Source organism: Mya arenaria, chromosome 11 (assembly GCF_026914265.1).
Source record: "Mya arenaria isolate MELC-2E11 chromosome 11, ASM2691426v1".
NCBI classification, from domain to species: Eukaryota; Metazoa; Mollusca; class Bivalvia; order Myida; family Myidae; genus Mya; species Mya arenaria.
The window spans coordinates 32,982,543-33,007,483 of NC_069132.1; the positions used below are offsets into that span (position 1 = coordinate 32,982,543).

A 24,941-nucleotide genomic window follows, 5' to 3' on the forward strand; every position below is an offset into this window, starting at 1 on the left:
ATGCACCTTTTGATTATCAATGTCTCTCTGTAGAAAATAGACAGAAAAAATGACACCCTAGATAGCCATAATATTTTTTTAGTTGGGCTTATTATACTGTTTCTGTTTGGTTACCACAAACAAACATTTCTTCAAGGTTGGCCTTATCAAAATACTCATTAATGTCATGCCTTAGAACTAGATATGGGACAGGCTTGCTTACCCTCAAGGGTACCACAGTGTTTTCATTGAGAGCAGGCACATCAACAGCCATCTTCCGCAGCAGCTTGGCCATCATTGGAGGGCGCAGCTGGCTGTAAACAGTCAGGAAAGTGGCAATGATTTAGCTGTTCATTGATGAAGTCATTTTCACATGTTAAATAAATATTTTAAGCATAATGAAACCCATTTTTCTATATATTTAATGCCATTATGAATGTTACAGAGAAAATGAGCCGGATGTGACGTCATTGATTTAGTTGTTTGTTGACTTAAAACATAGCTGTTCGACAACTGAAAACATCCCTAAAATACTTTTAAGTCCAAAGAAAGTTCATACCATCTGACTAGTAGTCATGTTAGGACCATGTAACTTGTTAAAATTAATTAGCAAAAAGTTGGACAAAATAATATAACACCCTGTACTTCTGAAATGTACCTAAAAGACTTGGACATTTTGGAGTAATGTTAAGATACTCATGTACATGTTTCTAACAGTTACTATATGGTGTGTTCCAAAGATATTACATAGTCATGACAGTAAATCTCCCTTACTTGGTAAAGGCGACGAGGAAGTCGGAGACCATCTCTCGCTGGTTCTTTGTGAGGGAGTTACACTTGGACAGCCGGTATACGGTATTGAGGGTGGACTCCAGGAGAGATGACATGTGGTCGGCATCCATGAAGAAGTGACTGTGCTTTGTTAGCAGGGGAAGCACCGAACCACACAGATAACGGTTCAATGCCAGGGTCATGTCGCTTTCTGACGAGGCAGCCTTAATAAATAATGAAAATGAAAATTAAGCTATGTTCAGTGGAAATACTGATAATTATGTTTTGGGGTTGTTTTTTTTATAATGATACTCTCAAAAAGCATTTTGAAAAAGCATGATATGAACAAACATATAAGGAGATTATGTTAAATAAAGTTACAATGGTAAAAGCTATGCATGTGGCACTATATAATTAAAGTTAATGTTTTGGGGAAATTGATGGGTTATTTGAGGTGTTTGTTTCAAATTAATATGAATCAGACTTCAAAAACTTTTATTAATAAGATTTTAGTAAAAAGAAAGCAATTTTAGCACATTAAAGGGGTTATACATCAGATGGTCCCAAAATCCACAAAAACTTTATTTCCACAAGACAAGCCTAGAATTGTAAATACAAGCCAGTATGAGGCTGATAATTTATCATTTAACATGATTAAAAAGAGGCTGATAATTTATCATTTAACATGATTAAAAATAAAATTTTGTTGCTGTCTCAGCTGAGTTTGCCCGTTTAAAAATAGCCCATAACGCTTTCAGGGTTTATAGTGTGTATATTTAGCATGTGAATGTTACATGATAAGTACAGATACAAATATCAAAGCTATTTCTTTAAATTAACTAGCATTTACATAGTAGACAAACCCAGTTAATACATCGAATTTGAAAAATACACAAAAACTATGAAAGATACATGTAACGTAAGCCATGTGATACATTAGATACTAAGAATCAATGTGTTGTACAGAACAATATCAGTTTTATATTTTTTAAGTTTTTTTCTTTTTTTCTTGCATTTGTATCATCTGGTGTCTAGTCCCTTTAATCTAAAGGATCAGTTAGATAAACATTAATAAATTTTGTAGTGGTAACTAACAAATCATAATAAGGATTCTTGATTTGGTAATATAAGGATTTTGTCATTGAAAAGGTTAGAGAGAAGAAACTATAAGACATAAAATGATTATACCTTCTTCTCCTGAAATTGAAAAACCATCTAAACTATCAAAAGAACTTATACTAACTTATGCTCAGAAAAAAACTAGAATTTACAAAGTATGATGATGGTTCAGCAAACAGGATTTAATATTATATTTAAACACATAGGAAAGACATTCATCAGTAAAACATTACACATACAAAGTGCTATGACGTCACTTTTACATTAACAAGATATATGGTCAAACATATAAAGCTATTTAAGACTGTACTACTCAACGGTGCTCTATGTTTTTTATTAATAAGGAAAAAAATAGGGGGAGGGGCAACAATCATTACCTTTTTCTCCTGTTAAAAATTCACACAGTCACATTAAAATGACATTAAAAAATTGAAAAAAATGTTGCTTTCATGAAAAGATAACACTACACATTGTCAAGAAACCAAACTGGACAGTAAACATATATGAAATAAATGTATAATTTAAGAGAAAATAAGGAGAATATTACCAGGAAAAAAATCTCAAATATTTAGAACACTAATAAATGTAAACCACATACTGAAAACATTAAAAGAATCCCGAAACCAAACTTTCTGTCTGTCATATCAAATGTTGTCTTCAATACTATTCAGCGAGAGACGGCAAGCATTTTTCAAGAGTAAACGAGTTATTACCATATCAAGTGTGGTTGCAGCCCGAAGGTCGGACAGAATGCAGTCTTCAAGAAGCCGGAAGAATGTGGCCTGGTGCTCGATGCCATAAACCCGCTCCAGGAACATCACAATTGATGCCTTGTGGGGTGGTAGCAGGCCAGGTGGAAATGCACCTGCAATACCAACAAAACATGCATTAATACAAGTCCTCATATTACAGACAAACATTGTCTGAACTTTGATGCCATTTATGCGCCCAAAGAACATCACAGTTGATGCCTTGTGAACCTGTGTTGTGACAGGTGGCAGCAAATCTATACTACATTACTATGCTAAATAAATATTCACTTTTATGCAGCGAATTTCAGCAAGCTTTTAACCAAATTAGGGCCCATTGCAAACTGTATGTAAAAGTGCTAGATTCCATTTATTATTTAAATTCCCCATATTTTCTTAAACTGGAGATAAGGGAGAACGATCACATACCATCTCCATCTCCTCCAACTGGCAGAATAAATCGAAGACCGAGGACACCCTCTAGGTCCTCCATGGAGACGAGAGAGCGCAGAATGGATCGTGCCCGCAGGGCGTCACTCCGGCCTGCCTTGATTGACTCCGCATCTGGGGCACACCGCCCAAGCAGATCTACAAGCCCTGCGTAAAAGTTTAAGATCGCCCCACCCATGTCGACGTAGTCTTCATCATCCTCAGGGGGTAAGGTGGAGAAGTCAAACTTGCTGCAAGGATTATCAAAAAGTGTTGAGTATTAATTGAGTAATTTATGTAAATAATTGCTTTTTTTCAATGAGTGAAATCTGAAAAATGATATGCTTATATAGTTTGCTGATTTAATTTTGTGCTAAAAAAAATCAGAAACTTTGTCTGTTCTCGGTCTACCTTCAAAGTATAGTATTGCATATTTAACTTTGTTTCTGTTCCTGTATTCATAAGTATGATACATGCTGAAATAAAACAGGTTCATACATCCAATTTAATATCAACATGAAGCACTGACCTTTGGAAGAGATATTTCCCATCTGAGTCATCATCATCATTCATGGCTGAGAGGAACATGCAAGAGGCTCCGTCACGGGCTGCGGCAATCTGTTCAGACATTTTAATGCCATCTTTCATTGCCTTGAGAAGTCCTCCTCCCTCTCCACGTAGGGCAGGGCCGAGACATTCTGGGCGTCGGATCAGCAGTCGTACTACCAGGTTGGCATTCTCCTCAACAGTCTCACCTGGCAGACAAAAGTAGTAACACACACTTAATGGTTTGTAAGAAAGATAATTATGTTATGACAAGATATGTGATCATATGTGTCATAAATTAGAAAATACAAGCCTGTTAATCTGGATTTGGCAACAAAATGCATCTACAAATAACAGAAAGGGACAGAATAACAAGCAACTTTTATGCAGAAATAGTGGATGTATGTATTACTTTTAATACAAGTACACATAGGACACCCTTCTAACGTCATATTTCGAGTAATAGGTTAAAACAGAGCAAAGGTATAGCATACTAATAAATAAAATCACAAAACTCACCATTGACCCATACACAGAACCTGAAGAAGTCGAGGTATCTCTCTCCCTCCACCGGGTCCCAGCCAATATCAGGGTACCCTTTCTCGAGGAGTTCCACGTTTGACTGGAGGCCACAGCGGGACAGGTAAATGGCGATCTTCTCCAAATGGGCCTCTCGTAATGCCAGTGCCAGCTCATTGTTGTCCATAAGAGAGCTGTAGGCCACGTCTAGGGGGCATGAGCCACGCAAAGATGGGCGTGCTGCAAAGGGAGTTTGCTAAATTATGTATGTCTTCATGAGTGATATACAAAAACAACAAAGACAGTGGAGTGCAAAAGCATCAACGAATAGTGAACATTATCATTCAATTTAACTCTCATAAATGGAGACTTTTAATTAATGTATCTACACCTTGTTCAATGAGCATGACACTAAATTGGACTATGACAGCCCTTAATAATAAAAAACAAAAGTATATATTGAATGAATAAACACATGCAATTGCTTTCTCCATGGTTATCTTGTTACAAATAAATATCTCTCCATTGGTTTAACATCTATGATTATTAATATCAGGGTGGTTCAGCATCATGTCAATAATTCCTTATCCAATGGTTTATATAAAATTGTAATATTCAGGCTGTCAAATGCTCTTAATGGCAGCCATACCAAGCAACATGCTGCTGTTATCCAGGAGATAGCTAAGATGTTCAAACATGGCACGCTGGTTCTGGCCACTGGTTCGGCAGAAGTAGCACAAGAACCGACAACACATGACGACCATCTCCGCAGCAGCATCCTGCAACACAACACACAGCATGTAAAACATACATGGATACTCATCTATCCAATATGATATATGTTTCAGATTAACAAGAGTGTGTCTCAATATATTCTATGATAATTTTATCTTAACATTCTGGTTTAAAACTGACTAGCTATTATCCTTATCAAGCAACATGAATGTATGTGATTTCTGTTTTTATTAATTTGAACTAAGAGTATAATTCAACATTATTAAAGCCAGGTTTTTGGTCCTTTTGTCAACATTTTCACCAACATTTTCACCAAGGTTGTCACAATACCTTAAAATTTTCTCCATGAAAATCAGACAACCTAAAAAAGTTTTTTTTTTTTTTTTTTACACACTATGTGCTAAGGTTATTTTTATACAAAGAAATATTGGGTATATACTATGATCAAAGTGCATTGAATAGTTTGAATCCATCAAATTATACAAGACTAAATGTACTTGCACATATCCAACAAAAGTGCATAGAAAATTGAAAACATTACCTAAAACAGAATATTGAATATTTCTATTGAGCTTATCATCTGACAGACTCCAAAATGTTTTTGCTTTATAAATGGTTTTGCAAATATATACTACCACTAAACCAATACTTTAATGCAACTGAAAGAAGAGAATGAAAGTGAGCACTAAATGAAGCATGCAAAATGGAACAAAAGTGACACCTATGCAATAAGGAAAAACTATGACATCATTGAGTTCCATGCCAGATTAATGCATACAATTTTTCACAGTTATTATACATGTCTATGTATCTCGTATACAATGTTGGGACCTCATGAATTTTTTTTTTCATGTTTTTTTTCTTCAATATTCTCGAAAAATCGACCATATCACACATCTTGATGAGTCCTATAACCACATACAAAAAGCTGCCTCGATTTCTCAGTGTTACTGCTCGATGACTGAGCTAACCTGTGAAATTGTTTATTATTATTTATTTATTTGTGTATTACAATCATAAAAAACTGCTACCCGGGTTTATTTCGGTCTACTGATTAAAAACTTATGGGTTTTACATGTCTTTTTCATCAGCAATATTATGATGGCGTAATTGGTCAATAAATCAAGAAACTCATCGACAAGATGAAAGAGTTCAACATATTGGATTTCCACTGTCATGTAAATGACTAGGCACATGATCACTTTCAACAGGAACATAGCAAATACTATACAAATCAATTTGATACAAAAATAAACCAAGATTTCTGACAAATTTCAAATATTTCAAAAAGAAACATAACTGTGATTTTCCCATGCATGTGTGGCATGAAACTGTAGAACTATTTTTACCACAGAATATAAAACTGATACCTAAAATATACATGGCATGACAGCATAAAAATACACAATACAATGCAGAAAATGAACTAGAAACCTTACAATGTACATTAACAATTTACTCTGTAAGTAAAATGATGCAGTGTCAAAGATTAACACAAAAATGGTATAGATGCTCTAACTAACATTCAAAATGATAGGATATCACTCCAAGCTGTCATGCCGAAAGAAAATAAAATCGGATAGATCACGATGGGTTCCTTTTCATTTGCAAATTTTAAATAGAGTGCTGCGGAGGGAATGTCAATACTCATCTGTTTCTTTTTCAATAGAACAAGGGGCATAACTCAAACAATTATTTGAGCCTACTTTATATTTGCGCATTATCTCTGGCAATATGTGTACTGAGTTTCATATGAACATCTTAAACTAATTTATGAGTTATAACCAAATTTGAACAAGGCCCTTAACGACACCAAGGCTATGACAACACCTCAAGATTTTTCCCTTGAAAAAGAGACAAACTAAAAACATGCTGTATATTTAATGTGCTCAAAAGCTCTTAATTTTTTCTGAGAACTGCACATAGTTATTATTATACCAACAATTAAATTCTAGTTTACTGTTGGTAGTTTTATCAACATGACAGCTTGAGAAATAATACCCTACCATTTGTCCAAATATAAGTACATTGTACATAAAAAATCTCCAGTGGCTATGCATAACCTTGAAATGTCAATGTAAGCAAGATATGATTCTGTATGCCATATTTTTTACTATCCTTAAATGAACAAATAGGATACAAAGAACCTTTTCGACCTGTTACATAGTGTACCAACCCTAGGGTGCACTGTGGGTTTTCTATCAAATCCTACGGGTGCACTGCAGTCTTGCTATCAAATCATGTGGGTGCACAGTGGGCTTGCTATCAAATCCTGCGAGTGCACAGCGGGCTTGCTATCAAATCCTGCGAGTGCACAGCGGGCTTGCTATTAAATCCTGCGAGTGCACAGCGGGCTTGCTATCAAATCCTGCGAGTGCACAGCGGGCTTGCTATCAAATCCTGCATGGCTATGCAAGGATGTATTTGGTCTAATCTGGGTGGCATTGTCGTACTCAAATAATCACTTTTCTAGTATAAATTTGATTAATTTCTCATTGTAAATATCCACTGATTTCCAGACTTGCCCTCAGGATCCTGATTGAATTGCGCTTCTATGTTATATGTAGCGTCACCTATGCATATGTGGCAGTGTTGGTCAGAAATGGTGAAAAACAATTGGATAAAAAAACATTTAATAGTTTTAAACTAATTTTTCAACAATGTGATGTATAAGGTACGAGCTCGTAAAGACACATTCTGATTCAGGTATGTTGCAGTTATGCATTTAATTTGTTTTATTACTTGAAAAGTTCAGATTTATTGGGAAAGGGTAGAAAACAGTCTTGGAGATCTTCTCAAATGCTTTTGCCCATCTCTGACTAATACTGCCACCTATGGTCATTCTGGCATTTTTATGACTCAGATCTTATCCTACATTGCAAAACAACATTGGGATCAGGAAGTATTAATATGCAAAACAGTTGGACTTACCAAGAAATTTTTAACAGAACCCATCTTACTTAGAATTTCCTTAAGTGTAAGCTTTTATGTGAGATACAAGTAATAAAATGATAACAAATGTGCATTAACGCATGTGTATGTGTCTGTTATACAGTTATACAATGCTGTTAGTGTAAAGCATACAATGTTCTATCAATAAAGTATCTGTAAACTAAACAACTCGGTGCATGAAAACGCTATATTTGCAAACAGGAGAAAATTAATAATATTTCGTAACATCTATTATTTATTTATGGTTAACTAAATCAGTAATTCTGCATAAGGAGGGCACAGCCCTGCTACTGAATTAATTGTTTAGTAAAACAAAAATAACTCAAAATTTTCTAAGTGTTTGGCGCAGATGTCTCTATGCTAGACAAGGTAAATCCGCAAACCAAATTGAACCACTAATTTAATAAACCAATAAATGACTTAATGGAAACTTGGAGATTTTTTTTTCGTCAGAGGCAAACAATAAAATCAGAATCTGTCCAGCTATTCCTTTGAGGGAGACATAAGCGTTAACACTAATCATATATATATGAGCAGTAATGTAAGGTAAACATGAGAATACCATTGTTTACTAGAATGGAATGAGTAACACTGGTCAGTGGAAGACAGTTAGTATGTTAAGCAGTAAGCTGGTCAGACAACAATGGGCAATGCAAAAACAAATAAAAAAAACAGATTTTGGGGCTTTTAAACTTTAAAGTCTTTTAAACGAAAAGCAGATTTTTGCACTTATCAAGAACAGACATTGTAATGCCTTTTTCGATGTTCACCAACACTGCTGATCAAACTAGAGCTGTCACAGGAGTGACAAATACCCCCAAATGCCGCCTGGACACAGGAATGGCAAACCATTCCTTTGAAAAGAGGCCATAACTCCAAGGTTACTGCACACTGCATCTTCTTTTATCATGCATGTATTGTTTGTCCGAAACCATTTTTCTATTTTCGTAACAGTGCACAAAAACCTTTACTCCACTGGCCCCATTTTCAATCACAAGCATTGTCTTCACAGAGGCTGCCTATACAACAAGTTTCATCACAATTTCTCATGCCCAATTAAAGTTATAAAAAAGAAACCATTTTTCTATTTTTAGTAACAGTGACCTTGACCTTGGCCCCACCAGCCCCAATATCGAACTTGACCTGTATCTTCTGATGTTACACCTGTGTACCAAAAAATGTTCAAATCTGTCAAGCTTTTCATGAGTTATCGTCCGGAAACCATTTTTCGATTTTTAGTAACAGTGACCTTGACCCCACCAGCCCCAATATCGAACTTGATCTGTATCTTCTGATGTTACACCTGTGTACCAAAAATTGTTCAAATCCGTTTAGCCTTTTATGAGTTATCGTCCAGAAACCGTTTTTCTATTTTTAGTAACAGTGACCTTGACCTTGGCCCCACCAGCCCCAATATCGAACTTGACCTGTATCTTCTGATGTTACACATGTGTACCAAAATATTTTCAAATCTGTCAAGCCTTTCATGAGTTATCGTCCGGAAACAGTTTTTCTATTTTTAGTAACAGTGACCTTGACCTTGGCCCCACCAGCCCAAATATCGAACTTGACCTGTATCTTCTGATGTTACACCTGTGTACCAAAAAAAATTCAAATCTGTCAAGCCTTTCATGAGTTATCGTCCAGAAACCGTTTTTCTATTTTTAGTAACAGTGACCTTGACCTTGGCCCCACCAGCCCCAATATTGAACTTGACCTGTATCTTCTGATGTTACACCTGTGTACCAAAATTTTTTCAAATCTGTCTAGCCTTTCATGAGTTATCGTATGGAAACCATGAAAACCGACAGACCGACCGACAAGCTCACTCCTATATACCCCCTCAAACTTCGTTTGTGGGGGTATAATAAAAACCTTCACCCAAAAATTGTTATAAGAAGCAAGAGAAAAGGTCATTAATTAGCACTCTTATTAGCAACATACTACAAGAACATACTACATTGAATGCCATAGGCCTTACACAATGGTGCATGGACACTGAGATAGAGAGATTCCCAAACTATGTGTGTAACTAGACACAATTATCTGTTTTCAGAGCCACCAAGCATTCATACCTTGCTTGTTTCCATAAGGTTGTTATCAAGGGCACCAGCAGGGACGGTGGACTGGCGTCGCTGGTTGGTGGTGTTGTCACCCCCAGCTGCACTCTGCTGCTGCTGGGCCTTATTCAATGTGTTCACCATCAGCTGCATGACAGTCTCATGCAGACACAGCGCCCGCATAAGGTCAGGGTGCTGGAAGAACACCTTGTTGTCCATCAGGTCTCTGAAGCATGAAGAGGTCAGTTAAATGTAGAAAGTTTTTATGTGAAAGCAAACTTTCTGCATTATAGAATCCCAAATAAAACTCCCTACCTACCAAACAAATCTAATATTTCCCCTTACTATCCCAAATTAAACTCTCTACATACTAAACAACCCCTTAAGTATTCCAAATAGCATGGTGTCCTTTTATAAAGTTGGCAATTAAAGAATGAAATACACACAGACTCCTCAGACTAGCTACAGGGGGGTGGATGAAGTATAATATGATGGTAGGTTAAAGAAGGGCAAACAAAATGCCTACAAATACTATCACATGCATTTGAAAACCACATACTTGAGGCTGTTTTTCATAAGCTCCTCCTCATCTGGGCCCGCTTGGACAAGCAGCAGAGAGCGGATATTGCCAAGGGCCTTCAGAAGGTTGTTGATGTCTGTCTCACTCGAGCTACTGATAACATAACCTTTCTCCAGGCCCTCGAGTAACTGTTGGGAGAGCATATCGTATTATATAACGTTTTATAACTTTATGAAATAGTTGTACTATGCATGTTTCTTATTAATATCCCAGTTATAGCGAACACCTAAAAAAATAATTTCTTAACACAATAATTCTATCGCTTAAAAAAAAATTAAACAAGAATTCTGCTGATTGAACATGTCACCTGTCTGGAGCTCCAACAATACTTATACTTAAGGTCACTTTGATATACTGACCCAAAGATGACTAGGGGTCATCTACCGACCATGACCAATGTGCATACAAAGTTTGAGACTAAAGCAAGTCTTTGAAAAGTTGTTGATTGGAAACCAAAGTGAAACGCCGACCCTGAAGATGCCAAAGCCAGACAAAGTTATACCTATGTGGTTGCAATGCTAGTAGGCTACACAACAACAGACAAGCTTATAGTCATAACATTCTAAACCATAAACAAGAGTTAATATTCTCACAATCATCTCAGTTTGTCAAGGGGCTTACCACAATGATAATAAAAGACCTGAGGAATGAAGCAGTTTCAAGGCCTTCCTTATATGCTTATGGTCAATGGTAACAACAACGCCTAGGCTGACAATACCTCTACTGTTTTTCTTCGATAAACAGATATACTTAAAACAATGTCTGCATCAGGAAGACTTATACCTCTCCAATGCCATTGTACTGCCGATGAAGCAGTGAGAACATCTCGCGTACGAGGTCTGCAGAGGAGATGAAGGTATCCTCCGCCCACATCACCATCGTCTTCTGGATCAGCTTCTGAAGGGAGTCTGAAATACGAAGAGCACACATTGTTACTGCACACTAACAATAGCACACCTGTCTAAATGTTTATCCACCATTTAAAATTTAAGTTTATATTTAATTTTTTGAAGCTTGATTTAGCTAACAGCTGATCACCTTTAGTATCATACTTGAGTTGTATTACTCGTGCAGAAACCAGTTCTGGTGTCCATCTTTGAGAGGTCAAGAGATAGTTAAGCTTTAAGCTTTGTTATAGAACATCATTGGATACAATAATAATAATTCATGCACTTGAACGTAAGTCTATTGAAATGGTCATTTGAAATGTGTGGATACAGACCCTTTTGGCCAAGGTTAATCATCACTTATTCTCGTGAGTATCTGGAATAGTCTTCCAAATTCATTTTAAAACAAATGAATATTGTGGGAAAAGCACAAAATTGAATCTTATGTGTTGTCTGTTGTGAGCACCCATCCTTTCTAGTCCTTTGACCTACTGACACTCAAATCAATATTGGTCATCTATCGACAACAAGCAAAGTGCACCTCAAGTTTAAAAAATGTCATTCAAAAGTTGATCCGAAACGATAGTGTGACGTTGACAACGTGGACAACACAAACAATGGCACCAGACAAAGTAATGTGTCTACCATGTAAAATAAACATATTTAAATTTATATTATACATGTATGATGATTTAATACTATTCCACCAAAAATACATCTTTATAGCAATGGATTCTAACAGCAGATTATTAACAAAATAGTGTGCTACAATAACTACATGTACTACAGAAAGTACAAAGACAATCAAAAGTATTTAAATCGTAACTTATATTAACGTAAAAAGAAAGAGAAAAAAATCACACACAAGTGCATTGAATAAAAGAATATATTCACTCCAATGTAAAGATACAGTTGTTTAAAAGTAATAACGTTACCTCTAAAACCTATAAAAGCAATGGAAGAAAATAGTTGCATTAATGATGGGTCAAAAGTGTTTCGACTTCATTACACTACCATAATTTAATCTCAAGTTAACTGTTCTTTTAGCTAGCCTATCACTGTAAGTTCAACTAATATTACATATTTACAAAGCACAGAAACATACAAATATTAAGTCAAATCTATATAATTGCTCCTAAATGAACCATTTTGAGAAACAAACATTAACAGTGTTGACAAATGATCATCCAAAGTGTTTGGAGAAGGATCTGAAGCCTATGAGGTATGTTCACTTATTAATGCTCCATATATTCAGTGTCTTTTTGGATTTTTATATTTCTGAAAACATTCGATCTTAAAAATCTAAAACAATGTGATTGAAGATTGGTTTGTTTGCCTCCTTTTACATATGCCTGAAGGCTGGAGAAAAAACAATACTTTGTCACTTTCTGGAACTCATTTTTATATGACCTATGGGTCTCATACCAATTTTGCCATTTTTCTTGCCATTCCCCTCTGCAGTCTCCTCCTCCTTCGCCTTCCAGACAAGGGCCATGAGTCTGTCCGTTACGGATGGGCTGTCGGGCACAGTCTCCACCCCAGCCCCCTCTCCAGGCCCCACCTCTTCATTGATGGCTGTTGGCATGGAGCAGTGTTTCAGCAGATTGTTGTGGAAGTTCCAAAGCAGTTCCCGTATATCGGTGTGACATGGACAGTTTTGAATCAGCTCTTCCCTATCCATCTTAAAGGCTAGCAGGTTCCTCATCTATAAAACAGTAGTGAGGATCAAACCTGAGAGCAAGGTAATGAAGAAGGAACATACATGTAATTAAAGTAATGAGTTTTTAAGTACAAGATGCTTAAAATGCTGTGTAAAGTGATCAAAATTGGCATTAGCCTAATGGTAAAAACCGGCTTTCAGAACTGAAAAACATTTTAAAGATGCACTATTACTCCCAAATAAGATTTAACACATGTAATACAATTGTTCTAATATACCAAAAAGAATGAACAAGTTTTGAAAAAAATGGTTCTTATGAATGATACCAAGAAATATGCAGAAAACACGATATTGCTACCTTATGAAACCATAGTAGATCGCAGTAAATATTTAAGCATTCACCAATCATTTAATATGTTTGCATCTTCAGCTATTAAATACACCGTTATAAAATTGTCATCAGTAATTCATATTTTCTATAAATGCATTATTTAGTATGTAGTTGAGGGTTCATCACTCAAAATGTATGTTTGTTTTACATGACTGTATATGAATTGATTTTGAATAAGAGTGTAATTTTAAACATTGAATGCACAACTGGGCTTGGGAATGTTATTTTCTCCCACCTCAGATAAGTAGATCCAATAATTTAACCATGCTAGAAATTATTATCTTGCCCACGGGCGAAGATAAAATGCCCGTATGGAACTCCTTTTTTTTAATGCTCGCCACATTGTTATCACCTCCCTTGTTGAAGACTGTCGTCTGTAGCATCATGGAAACCTTCTCTTAAGGCAATATTTAGAACACTAATTTATTATTTCTCGCTTCAAATGTCACCATAAAACAGTTTTCACGCACATTTCAAGAAACAATGCTTCACTCTTCTCAGAACTATTTAAAGACCGGTTTGACTATTAACATAACCTGAATCCCTACGCGCATATCCATGACAACCACGAATTATCGCATATCCATACACAATTATTTTCACTAAGCACCTTTCAAGAAACAATGCTTCACTCTTCTTAGAACTATTTAAAGACCGGTTTGACTATTAACATAACCTGAATCACTACGCGCATATCCATGACAACCACGAATTATCGCATATCCATACGCAATTATTTTCACTAAGCACAATAGAGTTCCAGCAGAATAATACATTTTTACTTAATTTTGTTTAACTGAGGTGGGAGAAAAAGCATCTACCATAGCCGCTTGTGTAAGCTAGGTTCATCCCGACCCTCGCTTAGGGTGTATTGCGGAAACTCGGTAAACCTCGTTTCCGCAAAACACCCTACACTCTCAACCATGGAAGATACTTATAATCTATGTATAGAATTTTTCAAATTGTGCTATTAAATACGAAACTCACAACACTTGTCCATGTATACAGGCATAGTTGGCATGGTCTAAGATTTGTACTTTTTTTTAATTCAGATAAAAATCTTAGACATACACACCTGTTCATTGGGAGGGCACCTGAATTCTCTTGTTCTCCTCGCTGCAATGGACGAGGGAAGGTTTGCCTGTTTGATCTCGTTGTAACGTCGCAGTTGGTCCTGGAATCATATAAATAGACTTGTGAGATTCTGACCATGATATTATGATACAGGAAGGAAGATAAGAGATCCCTACATAAAAAACCTTACATAACCTACTTGCAACACTATTCCCATCATTCTAAATCATTACATATAGAAACAACATATTAATTCCCAAAACCTCTTACGATACTCAGTAGATGGCAACACCTTGCATTACAGTAAGCTACTCCCTGAATAAACAACCAAGGTTACTTAGGCAAGACTTAAAGCTCGTACATTTTGGCACACTCCGACAAAGTCACGTGAGAAGGCAATGATGGACTCTATCCTGTGTCTCAGCTGAAGGTCGCACAGATGTTGCAGGAGACGGCATACTTCAAATTTCACTGGCTCTGCAAGCTTCATGTGCAGCAGGCCCTGCCCCACACCCTTCCCTGTAAAAACATCGTCCAAACTTGGAAATTGAAAACTCACAGGTAATAAGGACAATTATATTGTATATATCTAAAGTATGTGTATAAGCGGTGTTTTTCACTACCATTTTGACAATTGGGCCATGGCCTTTCAGAAAAGAAAATTACTTCATTTTGACTAAAATTGGGGATTCCAACTTTGCCTAGAAATTGACAAGAATGCTTCAAATAATATAGACAGAAAATCATGATAACAGAATGTGATAAACTTTGTTTCTTTAAGAAAAAATCAACTCTTCCATATAAAAACAGTTTGGATGTCAAATTTCTTAATTTGAAAAATAAAATATCTTTATTTTATTATAAAGCATAAAATTGGAATGATTGTTTTACATCTGAGAAAAAGGATGTGTTTTAGCACTGGGAATAAAGATGAATTTCCGAGCCAAATTAGTCAGAAAAACACACTTAGTTGTTTTAACTCATATAAAATCATTGGCATTGTTTTTTACTGAAATATATGAAAGAGTTGATCACATTAGATCTTTAACCAAATGAAAGTTGACTCAAGTTTTAAGGTATCAATTACACTAAATAAGGCTTTGACAGTAGGCATCATACCTCTAGCAGCGGCATCAAAGGTCTCTGGGTCAATGAGGAAGAGTAGCTGGTGCATGTCATCGTCCGTGAGCAGACCCATCACCAGCAGATTGTCCAGGGTCTTCAGTAGCGGCCTGTAAAACAACACACACATTCGATAAGTTTAACACAACATTGAAAATATTATGCTTCTTTGGTATTTTTTCTTAGTTGATCAAATAGCACACACACACACACATACACGCACACGCACACACACACACACACACACAATAACATGAACACTGCTTTGGAATTCCTAAATGCCAATTAAATATCGGCAATCCTATCAATCCTCTTTATCATAATCCAACACAAGTATATACTTACACAAACAAGTTGGCGTTGCTTCCCCCAATGGGGTCGCGTATATGGGCGGCCCCTCTCTCCACAGCATCAGTGAGGGCCTGCATCATGTACGTCTTCAGCCGGTCCATTGGGAAAAACGGGGATGTCTCTGCTTTGATCTTTGACTCGTTCCTGAGGATTATGTGAACATATCACATAGTTATGCATATAGATCTACACTGTGATGGAAAATACCCTTTGTCCGATGTAGTACATGACTAGGGTTTCAGGTAATGAATAATAGGAGTGTTCCGCTCTGGCCTATTTGGTTAGCTCCTGCTTACCCTCATGGAGAACAGCATATTTCCTTTGATTTGTTTTAATTTTACCCTATGATTTTAAATACATATAAACTTAATATATTTGGCAGTTGAAACCTGCAACTACTTGAAACACATTTCTAAAAAAATTGTCAAATTTATAAAGAGTTCTTCCCTTCAACACGTCCCAAAAATGTAAATGAATTTAGTATTTCTAACAAAGGAATATATTTTTCACAAAATTAATGCAAATTTGTACCTGGTTTCAATGTCCTTCTTCTGCAGGGTGAGTTTCGGTCTGATAGAGACACTGGCATCCATGTTGGGTATGGTATGTTTGATGGAAGGCCCATCGCTGGTTGGGCTCAGCTGGCGATACAGGCTCAATGACAACATCTGGTCAGTCAGCGGAATTATGTACTCCCTCTCTGTCATCTCCCTGAAAAGGACAGGATCAGAGGGGAGTTAGATATAGGATTTTAAGTATTCATAACATGGTCGTTGCTAGGCCTATATGTTGCACATCAGCTACAAAGTCAGGAGTCTTACACTCATCACTCTTCCATTTTTTCATCAGTTTTAAATGAACAGGAATGACCAGACCTATAGAAGCAAGAGCTCTACACCCATTGTCCTCCCATTTTTTCACTAGTTTTAAATGGACAGAAATAGCTAGATCTATAGAAGCACCAACTGTTTAACACCATAATAAGTGAATACTTTGCAGCTATAATCAGAAAAAGACTAACATTTTACATCAAATATGTCATTCCTGACTTACTTAGAAAAACTGTCATAACATCATGATCAGCCACTCTGGTAACACTTTCTACAAACGGCTGTAATATACTACGCCCCCTACCTAGCTCTTGTGTGGGAGTCCAGATGCATGGAAATGAGGAGATCGTGAAATCCAGCCCTCAGTGGGCCTGACAGATACTCGCTCTGAATACAAAACATCAACTGGAGTATGTCCACGTGGCTTGTCAGAATGTTGGCAACATTGTGGTTGCCATGGGAACACACTGCTTGGTATAGCTCTAGTGTTGTAGCATGGAAACTGAAAAGAATAAGAATGTACTCGCCTTGTTTAAAATATCTCTCTGTAATATCCTGTAAAAAATCAGCCGATGATTCGCAACTTTTCTGCTTAAAAAGTACCTCTTACTATGTCCATTTTGATAGGATTAGAATTCACAAAGAAAAGTACCATTGTCAATTTATTACAGGACTTTACCATTTGTTATTGTAAACTAATGATTAATGTTGTTACAACTTCACTTTTATAAAATGAAAATGTCTTACCTGAGTATGTGTGGGTGCTCTATCAGGTCGAGGATATCTAGAGACTTGTCTTCCTCCGGGATGTACAGTGCCATCATGGGAACTGAAATATCACACAATAGGCTAGACAACACTGTGTAGTTTAATACACCCTAAGCTGAAGATAAGTTGAAACCTGATATGGATATTACCTAGGTAGAAACCAGTACTAGTATCTTTATTGCCAGGCTAACAGATCTAAGCTAAGACCTCTTTGGTGAGAATTTTGCCATTAATAAACATATGTGTAAGTGAAACAAATGCTCCTCATAAAGATCTTTTATGACACAAGACCAATCTTTTGTCCTTTTTGTTTTACAAATGTAAGACCTACATGTACCTGTTGTTTCAGGTAAGACCCATAGGTGAACCTGTTGTTTCAGGTAAGACCCATAGGTGAACCTATTGTTTCAGGTAAATGTGAACCTGTTGTTTCAGGTAAGACCCATAGGTGAACCTGTTGTTTCAGGTAAGACCCATAGGTGAACCTGTTGTTTTAGGTAAGACCCATAGGTGAACCTGTTGTTTCAGGTAAGACCCATAGGTGAACCTGTTGTTTCAGGTAAGACCCATAGGTGAACCTGTTGTTTCAGGTAAGACCCATAGGTGAACCTGTTGTTTCAGGTAAGACCCATATGTGAACCTGTTGTTTCAGGTAAGACCAATATGTGTACCTGTTGTATCAGAGAGCATGCTCCATCCACGTAGGTCTGAGAGTTTCAGTGAATTGACGTAGGAGGTGTTGTGCGGCACACGTGACCAAGAGTTCAGGGTAAGCGTCTGTACATCTAGCCGTGGCGGGCATGATGGAACCACACTCTTCGGCCCTCGGAACACAGCAGCCGACAATGGAAGGGCATTCTGATGAGGAAAATTTTTACAAAATAGAGATTTACATTAGGTAAAAAAAATCCTCACTTCAAGTCTGTAAAATATATTGGACCTTGTAAAAAAATGAGCCCCCATTATTTTGTTAAGTAGAATACTGAGTTTCCCTGAATAAAGTTAAATAAAGCAGTTATGTTACATCAACATTTAAGACTATATTCAACAGTAATGCATGGTAAAATTATTTTCATTAAACATTCATTAAAGGCAGACTTATTAAGACATACATTTTAGGTAGATTTTATCAAACATCCATTTCAGATATATTTATTAAAACAAGCACAAAAAGGAGAGTAACATTAACTCAGCCAATATATGTAGATTAGTTATAATTTTCCAATCACTTACCCTGGTAGCTCCCAGCTCAAACTGCAGCATCTCCTTGATGGTGGGCTCACAGATCACTGCCGGAAACAGCTTGGTTCCTGGCTCAACCTGGAACTTGTTGGCTACTTCCTTCCCATTCACTGAGAAAGCTAGCACGCCGGTTGAGGTGTCTATGGTGCAGCCAATAAGTAGGCCGGGAGAGGCACGCTTTGAAGAGACATCCTGGCTGCTGCTGTTGCCGTAGCGCTGTTGTAGATCCCCCGCACACACCATGTAGCAGTTCTTACGACCAACACTGTCAAGAGGATGAAAACAGATTAAAAAGTGCTACAGTTAAGTTAATACATACACATTTGATTTGAATTACTAGTAATTGCCATGTTTTCTCTACATCTCTGTCTCATCGTTTTGAATAACATATATTTTTAGAAGTCCTGTAGCAATGTCATGTTCATTTTACACAAATAATGTGCTAAGGATTAAGTCATTAATATTATAAATAATATGCTGAAAACAAGATTTACAAAGACTCAAAGACTATGTTGTGATTAACAAAAGAACACAACAAACCTTGTTTTGATTCTGAAGTCTTGATCAAGAAGGGAGACAACTGCATGTCTGTTTTTCTTTGTATCAAATGATTTCTCAAGATTATGAAAGCCCGGGGTCATCCAGCCGACATACACCTGGCTGGGATCCTGTCCAGGGAAGATCCGCACAGAGTAGAAATACTCGTCCACATGTTCTGCCCACGCATTCATCTCAATCAAGTCCGCCTCGGAGAGGTCAGGGTCAGAGCCGTCACTGCTGAAGTCCCTTCCTCGACCCATTCCCTCCCGGAACTCGTATGGGATAATGGCACTTGGGGCATCTAGGCCAATTATGGGACCTCCAGTAGTGCCGTTACCATCTCCTTCATCACTGATCCTTGTGATGGGTAGGGTCGTGGTTCTGTTTGGTGATCGTCCCGCTCCGGACCTGAAGCCGGACTTCCTGTCCAAACTTCCTCCATACTCTGTGCTGCGTGTCCTGCTCCGGTCATTTGGAGACGGATCCCTTGACGGCTTCTTCTTAAACATCGAGAAAGGTGTCTTGGGCTTTTTGGCACCACTCTTGTCAGCAAAAATTCGGGCAGCATCTCCCAGTTTATCGCCAAGGAGTGACAGCTTGGAGCTAGAGGCCTTCCTTTCATCTCGAGGTAACCCGAGGGTGCTGGAGTCGCCCAGCAGCATGGACTCACTGGCTGCAGCCTTCATGCCCCCACGACCTCCATCCGGAACACTATCCTCCAGCGAGTGACCACGGTTCAGTGATTTCGCCTTTGTCTTTGACCTTCGGCTGTCAATTGTGTCATCTGTGAAGCTGTGACTCATGCCTGTAAGTACAAATGGCATCTAAAGATGCACTGATCAAAATGCACATGAACTTCAACCATAAACATCAAAAAAGAAAACTTATAAACAATTTTTTATTCAAATGCCATTAACTTCTATGTTAAATATGATGTATACCTTACAGTGGTTTAATAAACACCTTTCTTTACCAGCAATTTATGCATGCAATTTTTTTATATCTATTTTCAATTTTCAATCAGAGAATTGATAAAAAAAATCAGGGTAGTTTAGCATTATTCTCTTATGTTTGCAGGAAGGTTAAGAGAAGTACGAACCTGCTAGGGACAAGTCATCATCATCTGGAAAAGCAGGGAATCGCACACATAAAAAGTGAGACAGAGAGGTACAGTGAAAAATCAGGGGTGCAAGAAGCCACCTTACATGGTAATACCGTATAAAATATCCTTATAGATGTGCTCGACATGTGCTACTTTATGACACCGCAATGTTTAAGAACTTGTTTAAATTTTCAGCGCACTATGTTTTTGTTGAGTAACCTTTTGGTAGTACTTAGGACATAGGTTTATATCAATTACATATATAGGTTTGCTTTAAAGAATGTGGAATGATACAAATGACTAACTAAGAAATAAAAATAGGAGCAATTTTTGTTATGGTTTTGGGTCAGGATTAGCATTGTTCAATTCCCATAATCAGAGAAATACTTAGATGAGGGTGTGCACTTCTATTAGGATACAAACGGTGTTATCATACACGACACTAATTATAATTGGGACATTTAAATGGTGGTTTATATAATTTTGAATATAAAGTTAAATGGTAAGGTAGCTTTATACAAGTGAGAAATTCATTAGTATATTATTAATGAATTGACATCCTATGCAATGTGTATTATTCACAATAAATGATGATGAACTAATTAACAACATTATCAGGAAAAAATCTTAAGAAATCCATGGACCTATAAACCATGGATTGGCAACTCTCATCTGTGTTAATGCGATAATCTCAAACTCACACGTGCAGCGGGATTTCATTCCAAGATCTTACCGTAAGGTAATTTTCGAGACGTCCGACATCGGCCGAATATATACATGTAGGAAAACATTAATTAAAATTGACTCAAATGCGTGGTACTTATATTTGAGTTGATAATAGTCCAATTGAATCTGATTAAAATCACAGTTATTAATTATAATTAAATCTATAACGAACAAGGCTTTATTAGCAGTGTTGGCGAAAATAATCGAAGATCGCCGTTTATCACTGATCGGAGATTCGGCGGAATTTTCCGATATTTGCCGAGCGCACGCTAAGGATTGTGGGTAAATTATTATTTCTTATCATTTCACTGATATGGGGCAGTTGCCAATCCATGGTTTATAGGTCCATGAGAAATCTAATTACAGTACCTTATGCAGTTTATGTGTCTATCTTTCAAATGTTTTTCCAGTCCAATTAATATCTACCTTTAATATCAATCTTTAATACGAGGCATAAAGCATATTGATATTTTACTTATTTCACTTTTACCACATGCTAATTGTTCCATCTATTTATCATGCATCAACCTTTTCCATATTTCAAATCTCTTTCACCAAAGCGGCTATAAGATAAAATTGTTACGACAACAACTACTTACTACTAGTTTTTGACGAATGTGTACCAGTCATGGAATTTGCATTCTGTGAATTTTCAGATCCTTTACTACTTGGCGAGGCTTTAGATAATTGTCCATCACTTAATTTCACTTCTTTTTCTTTCTTGTGGCTTTGATCCTTATCTTTAGTTTTATCTTTATCCTTATCTTTAGTTTTATCCTTATCTTTAGTTTTATCTTTATCTTTATCTTTAGTTTTATCTTTATCTTTATCTTTAGTTTTATCTTTATCTTTATGTTTTGTCTTTTTGCCTTTTTTTATTTGTAAAACAGGTGATGATGGTTTTCCGTCAGTGTTAGAGGTACTATCAGTTTCCTGACTGGTTTCATGCAAGTTAGTCTGGTTAGCCATGCTTGGACTGGTTTGCAGATTGTTAGACTGGTTCCTGATCACAGCATATGGACTGGTTTCATTAGTGTTGGCACGATTAACCAGTCTTCGCAAGGCATCTAGGAGTGAAAGCAAGTGAAAAATAACAACCCATAGCCAATATTAGTAACCATGCATGCAAGCAACAGTTATTCAGCAAAATTTAATCAGTGATTTGGATGTGTCATCATTCTCTCATGAGCATCCATCATTTTCCTGGTAAATGTCAGTATCACATTAAACAAAATCAATTAGGGTCATCTACTGACTGTGAACTATATGCACACAAAGTTTGAAGACTCTACACCAAGTTGTTCAAAAGATACTGATCAGAAAAGTAAGGGTGGTGATGAGGATAACAACAACGTCGGACAAAATGGTCCCCATGTTTCTGCCATACTTGTGACACAAAACTATGTACTTGAGAAATTTGCTGAGTATAAACTATACCAACCATTGTAATCGATTTGTAATCTGGAGTACATCATATCAATATTGCTTACATCAAAAACCTTACCAAGTGATTTTGACCCAACAGTTATCCTTATCAAAGGATTTCTCTTTTCTTGAACAAATAAAACATGAAAAGCATAATCTTAAAGGATTGTAATGCAACCATTGTGTACCAACACATAAGAAGCTGCATTTAACTACTTATAAGTAAAAGAAAACTAAAACCCAAAACCAACACATCTTCTTATCTAGAAGACTTTTTCAAAGTCGCAAACACTAATATTTGTTCATATAAATCTTAGAAGGAATTTACGAGTTAGTACAAAGAAACTTTGCAAACCATGCATTGATTTGTCATCCCTCTATAATAAGCTTCTATCCACATGGCATACCTGCTATGACTTTACTACCCCTCTCGATGGAAGCATCACTCATGTTGGCATCACTGTAGTTCTCGGTGCCGTTGTCAGTGCCACCATCTTGTTCCTCTTCAATGTCAAGTTCCCGTCGACGAATGTTCTCCAGATTCATGCGGCGCTCAAGCGCCATCTGTTGACTTGCCTTCTCACGACTGGCCGGTAAAATACAGGTAAGTTTATTAAACTCAATGATTTCCAGAACCAAGGGAAATATTTACTCTTTGCATTCATTTTCTCAAAAATCTTTTGATATTGATGAAGATTTTAGTAGGTCAATACTTAAAGCGGCTTTGTTGTGTAGAATTATAACAGCCAATGACCAAACCAGACTTTCCCGCAATTCTATTACAAAACTTATTCCAATCCTTTTTGAAGTAAAAACAACAAGAGTGCTTCAGAGCAAACACTGACACTCCTCTATTATATACTATCGGGGAAAAGGGCAGCACTCAATAATAATTTAAGCACGAGTTATTGGCCTTGCTAAGTTTTTGCACAAAAAAGAAAAAACATAGCGAGCTAGCCACTGACCTAGGAATAAATGTGTTCTTGCAGCGTACAGGGAGACTGAGTCTCAGGTACTCCAGTTTCACCTCGTCCAGGCTCCCGAATGTCTTGGAGGTCACCTTTAGGCAAGGGGCTACATTCGCTCTGTTAAACATAGTTTAAGGATTTAGCATAATAAGCAGACAATATTTAAATTGTACAGAGTATTTTGAATTAGGAAATAAAAGCATAACCTAAATTTTGCTATCAATGGACAGAGTTGAATTCAAAGATGACTTATATAAAATACAATTAAAATCATTTAGTTCGGTCTAGTTGATTCGTTAAAATGACATGAAAAAAATCATACTGAACCAAATGTGCTCTTCACAAAAAGCTCAGTCATTTAGCAAGCCAACTATTTGAATCAACACATCTCAGGGCATATAGAGCTTAGTACTAACCCTCCTGGAATTCTGGACACAGAAACGTTAGCATTGGCCGGAGTGACCGTCTCAAACGCAGGCTGGTCCTTGGTATACCACAAGGTCATCATACGCGTCATGTTCCTGGTAATATAAATGTTGCATATACAAGTATAGTGAATGATTGTGCTATAATGCCACAGCTTCCAAAATAAATGATGGTGGAAAAGTATTTTTGCTACAACAGCAGGGCTTTTCAAACTAGAGCTGTCACAGGAGTGACGAATACCCCCAAATGCCGCCTGGACACAGGAATGGCAAACCATTCCTTTGAAAAGAGGCCATAACTCCAAGGTTACTGCACATTGCATCTTCTTTTATCATGCATGTATTGTTTTATTTAAATCCGTTGAGTAATTTAGAAGTTACACTGCTGACAAGAAAAACTAGCTGATGCTCTAGCTGATCTCTTCTGGAATAAGACATCTAGAGCATTCACGAGCTTTTCTTCCAACACGATCATTATCAAATTTTACAAGTACATATTTGGGCTTGAATGCATCCTTATCCACCTGGGAATAAATCCCGGGACTGTTCCTGTAGCCGAATTAACAAGTCCATCTGACAGGTCAATATTTGTAGTAAGCACTACTGTGGCAAATATGCCATACTTAAGTTCTGCTGGTATTCCACTGGCATCTTGTTCAAATGAAGCATGCTGAATTTGTTTTGTTTGTTCATCTTTCCAAGTGTCAATTACTTTTAAGGTAAATATTTGCTCATTTAGTTTTTGAAGGATCTATCGAACTTGACCTGTATCTTTTGATGTTACACCTGTGTACCAAAAAATGTTCAAATCTGTCAAGCCTTTCATGAGTTATCGTCCGGAAACCGTTTTTCTTTTTTTAGTAACAGTGACCTTGACCCCACCAGTCCCAATATTGAACTTGATCTGTATCTTCTGATGTTACACCTGTGTACCAATAATTGTTCAAATCCGTTTAGCCTTTCATGAGTTATCGTCCGGAAACCGTTTTTC

At 36.9% G+C, this 24,941-nt stretch overlaps 1 protein-coding gene across 9 annotated transcripts in view; it reads right to left on the bottom strand.

Moving 5' to 3' along the window:
- Nucleotides 1-24,941, bottom strand: part of LOC128208856 (ryanodine receptor-like) — a 116,479-nt gene that overhangs the window by 45,184 nt on the left and 46,354 nt on the right. For 7 of the 9 annotated variants that reach the window (XM_052912504.1, XM_052912509.1, XM_052912506.1 and 4 more), the window contains 26 exons: nt 23,942-24,046; nt 23,523-23,642; nt 22,965-23,143; nt 21,732-22,199; nt 20,404-20,427; nt 19,305-20,109; nt 18,756-19,029; nt 18,194-18,380; nt 17,502-17,583; nt 17,059-17,256; nt 16,456-16,635; nt 15,919-16,068; nt 15,571-15,683; nt 14,813-14,970; nt 14,453-14,551; nt 12,752-13,031; nt 11,223-11,347; nt 10,419-10,567; nt 9,875-10,085; nt 4,762-4,891; nt 4,113-4,352; nt 3,577-3,802; nt 3,048-3,298; nt 2,583-2,734; nt 754-974; nt 203-293 (listed from right to left, as the gene is read on the bottom strand). In XM_052912504.1, the coding sequence (XP_052768464.1) occupies nt 203-293; nt 754-974; nt 2,583-2,734; nt 3,048-3,298; nt 3,577-3,802; nt 4,113-4,352; nt 4,762-4,891; nt 9,875-10,085; nt 10,419-10,567; nt 11,223-11,347; nt 12,752-13,031; nt 14,453-14,551; nt 14,813-14,970; nt 15,571-15,683; nt 15,919-16,068; nt 16,456-16,635; nt 17,059-17,256; nt 17,502-17,583; nt 18,194-18,380; nt 18,756-19,029; nt 19,305-20,109; nt 20,404-20,427; nt 21,732-22,199; nt 22,965-23,143; nt 23,523-23,642; nt 23,942-24,046 (5,218 nt within the window). The remainder of the gene's footprint in view (nt 1-202; nt 294-753; nt 975-2,582; nt 2,735-3,047; nt 3,299-3,576; nt 3,803-4,112; nt 4,353-4,761; nt 4,892-9,874; nt 10,086-10,418; nt 10,568-11,222; nt 11,348-12,751; nt 13,032-14,452; nt 14,552-14,812; nt 14,971-15,570; nt 15,684-15,918; nt 16,069-16,455; nt 16,636-17,058; nt 17,257-17,501; nt 17,584-18,193; nt 18,381-18,755; nt 19,030-19,304; nt 20,110-20,403; nt 20,428-21,731; nt 22,200-22,964; nt 23,144-23,522; nt 23,643-23,941; nt 24,047-24,941) is intronic. The other 2 variants (XM_052912510.1, XM_052912511.1) reach the window with 2 other exon arrangements.